The sequence below is a fragment of the Heliangelus exortis genome, chromosome Z, assembly GCF_036169615.1.
Source record: "Heliangelus exortis chromosome Z, bHelExo1.hap1, whole genome shotgun sequence".
Classification (NCBI taxonomy): domain Eukaryota; kingdom Metazoa; phylum Chordata; class Aves; order Apodiformes; family Trochilidae; genus Heliangelus; species Heliangelus exortis.
In genome coordinates this window covers 59,165,476-59,177,563 of record NC_092454.1, presented here as the reverse complement: position 1 = coordinate 59,177,563, position 12,088 = coordinate 59,165,476, and the positions used below count along the sequence as shown (strand labels likewise).

The window sequence follows — 12,088 nt, the reverse complement described above, 5'->3', positions numbered from 1 at the left end:
GTCATTACAGAGTTTAAGTGTTATTTTTCAGGTTTTGTTAATGTTTTGTTACAGGTATGCTTGCTTTTAAAATCCAATTTTGTAAAAGTGCATGATGAGGATTCAAATAGCTGTACCTCCTTCTATCAAGAGATGAATATCCTTGACCAAACACTTCTGTGAATGCTTTTTACATTCCTGCTGTTCAGTTAGAAGGTGGAGATAAATCAAAACTTCTAAAAATGTACAGGTCTGGTCTTCTGGTCAATATCCCTCTTATAAAAACAAAGACCAAAAAAAGTGATCCAGTACTGAGCTCACCAATTCTATCAGAATTACCCAAAACTGTGTGCTCATTACTGTATTTATGATTTCTTAGGAATTAGATAGTATTAGTCAAGCTTAATTTGTGGGATTTTCTTTTTCATGAGCTATGATACTATGAGCTATGTTAACTCTTAGAAAAGCATAACTGCAATAAAGCAACATAATAACTGCTTCATAAAAAAAAATAAAATACCCTACTGCCTCAGCTCTCGTTTAGAAGATTAATTGAAGTCTGCTTTGACAGAAAATATGATCTGTTGACTCTATATTAGGATCTGAATACTCAGAATTAAGGTTTCTCCTAGAAGGAACAAGAGTTGCAGTTAAATTTGTTCATCTCTGCCTTTGTCACTGAAAAGCATGAGGATTCAAAGCAGAAAAAAATAAAAGCACATACACAGGCACCTCACATTAGAGCCATTTTAACCGCACAGTAAGACTCTCAAAAAAATATGTTTCTCCCCTTTTGCAACTGCTACAAGTAGAACAAAAATACTCCATTGAAAGGTAAAAAAATACCAGGTCTTAGCAATTTTTTTCATCTGTATACACAGTTTTTTCAACTGTATACACCATTAATACATACTGACAGCATTTAGAAGTCATCCAGCAAGATCAAGGTGATGCACTGAAACACCAAATCTAACTCTGGTGCCACTGCTGCCTCCTGGGAAGGACTCCCCATGTGGTAACCATGTGCCATCTGCAGCATGGCTCACAGCCTGCACATCCCTGCACAGCTGCTAGCCAACACCTAACATGTCTCAAGAGACCAACCTCAGTTAACATGGTCATGAAAAATAGTGGATTTTTTAAGTTCACCTATTAAATAGATGATTTACACAATACTGTAAGTATTTAAATATTTGCCTTGCTTAAATTCACTCAATTTTTATCTTTATCTTTCATGTCTTTCACCAGAAAAAAACTTCATTATACTCTACAAAGGAAGAAGATGCATTGAAATCTGACTTCTGGTTTTCAGTACACAAAGAAAAGGCTTGTCTCAGAACTAAATGTTATAGTTCTAGTAAGTGTTTGTGGGGTCTTCATTAATTAATGACAAAAAGGCCAATGAAATTACACAATTCTTTCTGGAAACTGGCCCTTGCACCAGTAAGTTCTATAAAATTCTGCTGTTAAGATGAGGGCTCCTATGACCTTTAAAGAAAATTCAAGAGACTAAACCTACAGTGAAGATTCATGAGTGAATTCAACTCCTGCTACACAGGTGAAGTGGCTGCAAGAGATAATCCTTGGAATCTTTACATAGATTTTCCCTTATTTTTCAGAAGTCAGACTTACTCATTTTTAAATTACATTTCTACCTGCCTGGTTAGAAAGACAGTTTACATTAGGAAGGCCAGCCTGTCTAGCTGAATCCACAGGCAGAAAGGCAAACATTAGGTAAAGAAGGCAAGACCTTCATCAGCTATTGTTCTGTCTTCTTGTGTTTGCACTGTTACTCCCTGTATTGCTTTTATTTCAGATGGCTAAGTGCCTCACAGCAGGGACCTCAGGTCATTGTGTCTGCAAGACACTACATGTATTTACAGTGCTCCATAAATTATTTCTACCAAATATTAACACTATTAGCTATTTTACTGGTTGAATGACGTACTAGATGTACCCAAGTGGGCTTGTCTAGCAGAGCTAGGCAAACTTTTCCTACCTTGACATCCCATTGGAAACTACAGTGACATAAAAAAAAAAAAAAAAAAAAAAAAAGTGTTTCACGAAAGTTACCAAGTCTTTCTTTTCTTTTGAGATCAAAAGGTACAAGTAAACAAATGCAAACCTAGTGACAGCTTAGTTGAGCAAGCACACATATTAAAATACCACACTGTTTTTTGATGGGTAGGCAATATATGAATATACACAAGTATATGTACACCTTTTGTATACACAAGCTTTGCATGTGTGTGTGTGTATATATATGTATATATATATCCTAAAATGTCACAGAAGTTTCAGTCAGCTAACTTGCATGCCAAAATATAGCTTCTGCAAAAGCAAAAATTTTTTTACTGTAAGGGTGACAGAGCCCTGGAACAGGCTGCCCAGGGGGGTTGTGGAGTCTCCTTCACTGGAGACATTCAAAACCCGCCTGGACACGTTCCTAGGCGATGTACTCTAGGGGGCCCTGCTCTGGCAGGGGGGGTTGGACTAGATGATCTTTCGAGGTCCCTTCCAACCCCTAGGATTCTAGGATTCTATGATTCTATGAAGTGCAGAACTAAAGGAAACATTTCATTAAGAATACATGTTATTGCTTCACTTGCTCTTTTTTAATTTTAGGTGGCACAGATTTGAAAGCAATTTTGGTTAACACCCTAAGCTGTTCTCAGCCTAACTACAAGCATGACTTTTATGTTAAATAGCATTAAAAATAAGACCATTTACACCAGATATAAGTACTGTTTTCTTCGTGAAGACAACTGAAATTCTACCTATCCCTCCTCTTCCTCCAAAGATGATTCCTCCTGGTGGCGTCCTTGGGGCATGCCCATGACTGTCTTAACTCTTCCACCTGTCTTCAACTCGGGTATCAGTGCAAACACAACAAAATTTCAACCTTTTAAAACATCAGACACTCCCCTCAACAGCCTAGGAATTCCCTCGCCATAAATACGATATGGATTGGCTCTCTTCAACCCCGAAAATATAGTAAGACCTAGCACTAGGATTTAAAACAGAAAAATGTGTTAAAAAAAAAAATAAATAAAGGAAGCAGACAATAGTTGAAACCCGTGCTCTTTACACACAGCCTGTATGTATTACAAACAAAACCCGCAACCCAGAAATGAGAAGGGGGAGCAGGACGGCAGCCGCCGCCCCTCGGGCCGCCTCCCCCGCGCCGACACTGACAGGGCACGCCCACCCCCCTCTGCCGCTGTGTAAAGGCCACGGAGACACCGCTGTGGCACGGCCACCGACAGCTGCATTTACACCCAAAGCCCCCGATGGGGTCTCGTCCTCCCGCCCGGTTCTCGGCCCCGCGCTCCCGCCGACGCGGGGAGCCGCCGGACGGCCGCGCCTCACGGGCGGGGCCCGGATCCCCTCCCAACACCGGCAGCTCCGTCGGAATTGGGATAGGAGCGGAGGGCGGCACCGCGGCCCGGCCGAGGGGCAGCCAGCCAGCCCGCCCTTCACTCCCGCAGCTCGGCACCGCTGCCAGGCCCAGCCCCGGGAGCTTCCCCTCCGTGGCCTGCGGCCCATCAGGAGGAGGGAGCCGGACCCGCCCGGGCCGGCCTACCTGGTAGAGCGCGGAGCTCGCGTCGGGGCGGGAGCCCACCGCCGCCACCGCCTCGCCATGGTAGCCACGGGCGGGCGGGGAGGCTGCCGCGCCGCGCAGCAGGCGCCAGGGTCTCGGCAGCCGCCGGGGTCCCAGCAGTAGCATGGCTGCCGAGCGAGCAGGGCCGAGCCGAACCGGTCGTCCCAGGCCCGCCGCCACTCCCCCCGCCGCAGCCAATGGGTAGAGCGAGGCCCCGGGCGGCGGGGCCTGGACGGGCTCGGTCGCCGGGGCCTGGCGAGCGCCCAGCGTTCCGGTCAGGGGATGGTGCCCACGCCCCGGTCTCGGTCCTGACGGTCCCGGTCCCCCGCCGGTCGTCGTGCGGACGTTCCCGTGGGAGTTACACTCTGTAAAATGCAAAAGCTTTGCCCTGTCCAGTCCGGTGTCAGGGCATGGGAGCTGCGTGCTCCGCTCCATCCCCATGGCCCCAGGTTAAACACTGCTCAAGAGCTCCCTTTGACAGAATTGTTTACACCTCACCTTTCTGAGAGGATTGCACACAGTGCAACCCAAAAGCCTTTGCCATTCCTATTAGTAGGAGAGCTTTGTCATTAACTACACCACTGTTAAGATGGTACAATAGTTGCATAAGATTTTTTAAAAACTCTCCATGGGGTGCTTCCTCGTTTTAAAGTGCTGCTGTTCCCCAGCATTCCAGTTTTGGTTTGTTTTGAAACAAGGGTATAGTATTTCTAATCATTCTATGATTCTATTTACTGAGATAACACTGGGAAATCAGTTACCAGGAAGTGGATCTCCCATCTTAAAACCAACACCAGACAAGAACTCTCCTGAAGTAAAGCCAATATATTCAGCCTGTTACACCACACAAGTAGGACAGAACACATCCCAGTGCTACAGACACAACTTCAGCCATTCATTTAGTCCACATTTTCGTTAACTTCCTTAACCTTCCTTAATCTTATGAACAAAACTGCAAGAAACTGACACACAGGTAATATAAAATAATTTATTAACATAAATTTACATACAGAATATGACTACACTTTCTTTTAAACAGAAAGCTTATATGCAGTAATAACAGGATGTCAGACAACTCAAGCAAAGCATTTTTTTATTCCTCATGTTTGTAAAAACACTGAACTAATAAGCATTGAGATTTCACCTATCTTTTCTTACATCCTTCACCATTATAAAACTTTCATACACAAAACAGAACACAAAGCTGTCCAAGTAAAACTTGTTCTTTAAAACAAATCCTCTAACAAAGTGCACGTGATTTACTGCAAGGGAAAAATACATAGCCCCAATTAACAAGGTAGATAAGGCACCTTAAATAATGAAATCTGAATAACGAAATAGTTGTTTGGGGTGTTTTCCCCTTGTAGTATGAATCCAAGCTAAACCATACACAACTGAATGTAGAATGCTTATCACCTCAAAAAGTACTTAGGACTATTATTTTATAACCATCCCCCACAAACATATTTTTAGGCTCTATCAGTGCAAGTGACTTAAACATGCCACAGGTTTCAGGAACTAAACACTTGCATACATAAAATAATATTGACAAGATATGCAATACACACAACTTGATGTATAGATTAATCTATTTCATAATGCTTACAAGACGACAATATTTAAGATAAACATTTCAAGTTAAATGAATTAGGCAAAGCGTAAGATGCTGTCTGAACAGAAACTGGTCTTGGGGCTCAGGTTTTGGTGTTTTGGGTTTGTTTTGGTTTGGTTTGCTTTGTTTTGGTTTGTGGGAGGCGCTGGAGGGCTTGACAATATGCTTTCAAGTACACTGCTGTATAGTGGAAATGGTATCACCTCTTCTATCTCAGTAAAGTACTGCTGGTGACAAGGCCTGATTGACAGGGCCCTGACCATGTAACAATTTGGAGTAACAGTAGCTTTACTGCATGTTTTTCCTTACTGAGAAAATTTTGAAGGCTCCCCGAGAAGCTTTGCCAATAGCTTTTGAAAAGGCAAATATTCTGAGACTTAAAAGTATTTCAAAATTAACTAGATGCTTCTGTGAAAATACCTGCCAGTAAATGATTATCCAATCCAAAGCTGATGATGGGTTGCTTAAGAGCATAATACCATCCGTTTGACTTTCATAATAAATAATTTTGCAAAAGTGCCTGCTGCCATTAAGTAACAGGAGGAAAAATCTGACTCCTGAAATCTGTGCACTCATATTTGTGTAATCAGTTTCAGAATAAATACTGAATCTTTCAGTGAACACCTGACTCCGAGATTGCATGAACCTTGATACCTCATCAAACCAGTCTTCTTGATGAGGCAAGGAAAAAAACTAGACTAAAATCTAAAGCTACACTAGCATTTTATAGCAAGTTACAGTACAAGTAGACACACAACATAATGAAAACCATCCAAATTCAACTGCTTCAAAGTAGCTAATCCTCAAAGCAACCCTACTGTATAGAAACAGTTTAAATCCAGCCTATTTGTGCTATTTTGCACCAAGAAGTCAGTAGAGATACAAACACCTGAATGAAAAAAAAAGGAAAATAAATTATATCTATGTCCTTGTTTTCATATTTAGATGGAAATCATAGTAGGAATTTATAGTAGGAAACATTAGCCACTTCCCACTCCAGTAGGACAGTTGCAAAGATTAACATTGTTTAGCATATTTTAGTAAATTGTGGGGGTTTTATTATTTTCAATAAATTTTCAAGGAACTAAACCCACTTGACTTCTCAGGGTAGATTATTTTAATATATCTAATTAAAAACTCCTAGAAAAATAAGTAATTTGGAGATGCTAATAAAAATACCTGCAGTGCTGAACATATCCATGTGTTTACCATACTACTTCCAGTAATTGCATCCTTATCTATACATAAAAAGGCTTCTTCTTCCTTCTAACATATTAACATAGCATACTTCACAAAAAGAAGTAAATAACTTGTATAACACTTTAAATAATCTATGCATTTAAATTCATTAATGCATTTAAATTCAATGGGATACCTGTCACAAGATAAAGTATTTTTTTCCTTGCACTTTTCTGAAAGATAGTCATGCATCTATGATCAGCATCTAAAACAAGTGGAAATATACACTAGAAGCTGCTGGTCTGGTTCAATGACAGCAATGTAGTAGTTTATATTATGTCAGCATTTCAGAAGTACCCAGGTTGCTTCATATTTATGTAATTTATTAACAACACCTTGGCTGATAATAACTGTGGTGTAATGACCATCAGAACAAAACAAAACTTCTTTAAAACACTCTTTTTGTGTAGCATTATACTCTCTGATCTCAGGATTTTATAAAGCAAATTTGCTATTCTGAATCATCCACTTCCATAAAGATGTCACTGAAAAAATACTCAGAGATTCTCGTTGGCTCTTCTTCTTTCTCTTGACCTTTAGGACAAAGGGGTAGCTTCTCAGACGGCTCGTTACTGGGAATCTAACAGGAAAAAAACAAGGCTGCTCTTAATGGTCTTAATCTCTTTATGCATGGGTGTGTGTGTATATATATATATATATATATATCTATATATCTGCACTTAAGCTTCCAGAGTTTACTTAAAAATGGAAAACATGCAGATGTATGTGCAGATAAAAAATTTAGTTCCATTACAAGTTTCCCAGATATGAATAAGTCAGGATTTATTCACTGAAGCAAATATCTCTCTCAAACCCCATACACGATATGCCCACCTACCCACTCCTGAAATAAATAATTCAGTTTTCTTCAGATATCAAAACATGCTTGGGCATTCAAAAGTAAACACATACCAGCACTGTAGCATCAGCTACATTCTTACACTCCAGAGATGACGTGCTTGTAGAGGGAAGGGAACAAGATTCCCTGCCATCCTTAGTGGATGGAGGAGGTCTTTTTAGACTTCGGCTTGGAGTCACAAGATGAGGTTTTTGGATCTTCCTTCTATTCCCTTTGGTATTCTCTGCAGATTTAGAACTACTTTTTTTGCAGATTAAGGATAAAAATCCCAATGGTTTTCGTCCACACCTGTTCAAAACGAATAAAGTCAGGATGTTACAGGATTGCTCCATGAAAGGAAAATGTAAATAGTACCACCGGAGTCCAACTAATTACACAGGAAACACACACATAACTCTGAGATCTACAAGAATTCTAAGAAAAAAATACAGAAAGTCATTCTGAGAAGGCTTTTGTATTGTCGCATATTCTGGCACAAGAGCTTTTCAAACAGTTACAGAGACTCTTCACAATCTTCAGCTTTCAGAACAAGAGCCCTCTGCTTGTTACTAAACCAGAGCTTATAAAAAGATACTAGATCTTCAGAAGGATTCCAAGAGGAATAAAGACATACTTCTAAAGAACGGAAAGAGCATCCTTCATGCAATCAATGGAAAAAGAAAACTGATTCCCAATGGTGTTGCCATGGTAGAGTGTCTTAAACACCAGAAAGAAGATTTATCTGCTGCAGCCTATTAACAGCACCATACCTAGTACCAGTGAACTTATGGAAGTCACAGCAATGAGGGAGGTACAAAGGGTATCAACTTTACATGTTAGAGAGTTTACAATTTAGAAAGTAAACTTTAAAGCAAGAGTTCCAGTATTAACACATCATTACAGAACTGCTGTGAATGTCTCGTGTACAAATAACCAGTTTTAGTACTCAGAAAAGCATAATGAAAGACTAAACAACAAGATCAGAAGAGACTGGTGGAGCTGCACAACCATTAAGCACAAGAGCAAGAACTCAAACAATTTAAAACATAAGGTTTAGGTATAGGCATATTAAAAAAATCCACAGTCAGACAGATAGAGAAATATCCTCTGAGCTGTCATGGTTGAAACTCCTTTGGGGAAATGGCACATCTTAGGTAAGCCCTAAAAATCCAGAGTTGCACGTACTATATCAGTAACAGATCTTATTGGCAGAAACACAAAAATCAAAACAAGTGGATGGGTGTATATACCCCAACATCAGACTGAGCTAAGGAAAACAACAATATCCCAAATCTGAATCATAACCAACAGATGTCTGCCTCATAAGAGGCATCTCTTAGTGTTTAAGTCAGGCATGTCAGAAGTGTCCCCTGATCAATTTGCTCAGATAATAAATAAATAATTGAAGTTTCAAAGCAGACAGTTTGATCCTTCCTACTCTGCTGAGGAAGATAAATGCTGCAGCTTTTGGTCATCTAAGTCACAAACAATGGTACTGCTCCTTTTGTAATTCACTTGCTGAAAAAAGAGTATGAAAACCCCAAAGTGGAAAACAACGTTTTTTTTTTTTTACAGAAAAAGCAGATAAAACATGACTGTGTAAGTACCTGAGTAATGGAGTTTTTGAAGTTGATGGCAGGCTTCCAGTATGTTCCAAATGTTCAGATTCACACACAGACCCCTGCATGACTTGGCCACTTACTACTTCTTTTCTATTAGAGGTTAATCTAGACATCACTTCTTCCTGTCTGGATGCTGAATTCTCAACTGTTGTTTTCCCTGGGTCCTCCAATGTCTCAGTCTGGCTTCTACCAGCCTGTGGTGACATAGACTCAGGCATCAATACAGAGATAAGTCCCTTTTCCTTTGCTGAAGCCTCTGATTCTTGAAAAGGAATCCCTGCAAAAGGATTGTGAGTCATTCATGAACTTCAGTTACTTCAGTGATAAAACAACAGCCCACAAGACCCATGTGATGTGAAGATGTCTTGCACCATTACAAGAGAAAGGCTGACTTTTTGTTCATTTTTTTCTAATTTTCTTTTTTTAAGTCACCACCAAGAGTTAAAAGTTCACAATCTACTTTTAAAGTCTGTAAGATCTTATAGATGTTATAGGGCAAAGGTGGTATTTGTAACACACACACTACCCCGTCCATTCTCTATACATTATAGAACTTAGTAAAGTCCTTTATCTGTTCAAGCTTCAACAGTTTTCAAGTTTTCTTCAGGGCCAAAAAGTAGTTCCTCCAAACCCTTCACAGGCTCAGATACCCAAAGACTGTACTGTCAGCAATTCCCCTTTCTGTCTGATCCTTCAGAGACGGACTAAGCTTTCAAACAACTACACTGTGCATTTACTTGTAAAAAGAAAAATACAAGATAAGGTAAAAATAAATTATTTCGGCAAAGTATGTTTAAAATATCTTTGGTTATTAGTGCTTTTCAGCAGGTGGAAACATTTGCTTAAGAGGAGATATTACTCCAAAGATCACATTTCCCAAATAGGAAAGCTAAAGCAATGTTTTTAAAGCCAGTTATGTACTCTAGTACACTTAGTTTATAGCACAGCATGGAATGGTGGTATTAAGGTATTACTTGGAAAATTTCTTTATATTTTTATGTTAGATAGCCTCAGGCAGGACTATTTAGCACAGCAATCACCACTGTGATTATGCATTTACATTCATTATACTTCATTTTACAAGTTAAAGTTTACCTACCAGAAGCTGTCATTGGGGCATTTGTGGATTTAGTTGAATAACCCTGTATTGAAAAGAGAAAAAAGGAGTTATTTCTCTCAATACAAAAGAGATAATAAAAGTGGATAAAATTTTATCAGGTATGTTCAAAGAACAGGAGTGATACAGAAGATTAACTCATCTTCAGTTCAATATCATCCATCACTTAAGGTGTTCTCATGACAAATGACTCAAGACAAGGATGTCAAGATGAGAGGTTGAAGAAGGAAGAGGATTGTTATCCAGTCCTTCCAGGAAAAGCTCTCTGAATCATGAGGGGAATTATCACCCATTCCCTCACCCAGACACATTACAGAATCTTAGCCTACTCACAAAAATTTATAGTGCTCACTGCCACAACTTGGTCATACTCTCAGAGCACAGAGGAAAACATGCTGTTGTGGTTTTATTCGCAACTTTTTCTTTTAAATATTTGCTATGTTAAAAAATGCTACCTTAGAACATATCTAACAATTTCTTTATGTAGCAGACACCATGAAGAATCGTAACATTGTTCAGTGAACCTGGACAGTCTGTCAGTCATGCAGTATACACCCAGTTTCCCTTCCTGCAGTGTCATTGTAGGAAGGCTGTGGTGAATGAATCAAGTCTGCCTACTAGGAAGCCTAATAAAAAAACCCTAGAGCCTATATATTCTCAGCTAATTTAATACAAAAGCAACAGCCCAAAACTTGCTGTACAGTTCAAAATACAAAAACAATCTATAGGTGTTTCTATGTTTAAGCAGCAGTTCTATAATCTGATGATCCCTCCCCAGCTGATAAAGGGAATTAGGGAAAAGAAAGGAGACCCATGGGTTGAAATGAAAACAGCTTTAATAAAATAGTAATAAAGAACTACTATTACTCCCAATATGAAATACAAAGTTACACTCAGTGGTTGCAAGCTGTGTGCTCCCAGCAGTGAATGCCCAAAGTCAAACACTGCAAGCCCCACACCTCCAGTGAGAAGGTGATGGTCACAACAAACCCAAGAGTAAGCCTTGGATACAGAATGATGGATGATGCCCTCTAGGGGTGGCAGCCACTGAAGAACCCCCAGCAAACTTCTAAATTTATAAGTGAGTTATGTTTACATTACTGTTGGTCAGCTTGAGTCAGCTGTCCTGGGTTTCACTCCTCCTACCTCTAGCACCTAGCTAGCTCAAAACTGGTAAAAACCTTGAACCTTATGGAAATCCACACACCATGACTCGACACAAATAAAAGTGTCTCATCGACTTTGTTCTCACAGAATGAAGTGCTGCAGTTTTCACAAAAAGTGCAGCTTCTCTGAAGAGAAAATTTATTCTATAAATCTGTCCCAGTGAAACCAGGACAAGGTGTTGATTTTTCTTTTAAATTGTACAGGCAGTAACACCATTAAGTGACAAATATAATTAAAATGCTCTTTTTGAGCATTTTATATGTTATACTTATGTGTTACATGGATCTATACTATGCATAAATACCCATGAAACTAGCATCTCACCTGATAAGTGGTCTCCAAGTTATCTTCAACTACAATAGCAGATGGAGCTTTCTTGGCAGGAGAGAAATCATCTTCAAGCTCAGCAGCTGACCTTTTTTGAGTTGTCTGCAAATTTGGAATGGGCTCTACTGATACACTCTCCAGTTGTGTGGTTTCCATACTGCTGTTTAAAGGTGCAGCAGCTGCAGTTGTACAGGATCCCATGCTATTTATATAAAAAAGTCATTATTGTGACTGTACAAGAAGACAAAACTCACTTTGTGTATGTATTTATGTCTGGAAATTATACATGGATCTAAGGTAATGTTCTTGCTTAATGTCCATATTAACTTCAAATGTTCTATTTCCTACCAAAGAAATATTTTGTTACACTATCACGAGTTAGATAATTGAGTTTTTCCAGTCACAATTGAATCTAATTACTTTAGAAGCTGTTCTATTTGAAGTCCATTTAATATTTTCATAAAATGTAAAAATATGACAACCGACTGAATGTCCTAGAAAATTGTAAAATACAGTATTATTTACAGGAACAGTTGAATCTTCACCCCCACCCCTCACACCACTCCATATCCCACCCATCCCAGTA

General features: G+C 39.6%; 2 protein-coding genes across 6 annotated transcripts in view; both read right to left on the bottom strand.

The window, feature by feature from the left end:
- Positions 1-4,013, bottom strand: part of MCCC2 (methylcrotonyl-CoA carboxylase subunit 2) — a 35,517-nt gene extending 31,504 nt beyond the window's left edge. The window contains exon 1 of one of the 2 annotated variants that reach the window (XM_071731913.1): positions 3,563-4,013. In XM_071731913.1, coding sequence (XP_071588014.1) covers positions 3,563-3,706 — 144 coding nt within the window. In that variant the 5' untranslated portion in view covers positions 3,707-4,013. The remainder of the gene's footprint in view (positions 1-3,562) is intronic. The other variant, XM_071731912.1, reaches the window with a different exon arrangement.
- A 541-nt stretch (positions 4,014-4,554) lies between these two features.
- Positions 4,555-12,088, bottom strand: part of BDP1 (BDP1 general transcription factor IIIB subunit) — a 50,605-nt gene continuing 43,071 nt past the window's right edge. For all 4 annotated transcript variants that reach the window (XM_071731904.1, XM_071731903.1, XM_071731906.1 and 1 more), the window contains 5 exons: positions 11,500-11,704; positions 9,991-10,033; positions 8,877-9,168; positions 7,344-7,578; positions 4,555-7,011 (listed from right to left, as the gene is read on the bottom strand). In XM_071731904.1, coding sequence (XP_071588005.1) covers positions 6,883-7,011; positions 7,344-7,578; positions 8,877-9,168; positions 9,991-10,033; positions 11,500-11,704 — 904 coding nt within the window. In that variant the 3' untranslated portion in view covers positions 4,555-6,882. The remainder of the gene's footprint in view (positions 7,012-7,343; positions 7,579-8,876; positions 9,169-9,990; positions 10,034-11,499; positions 11,705-12,088) is intronic.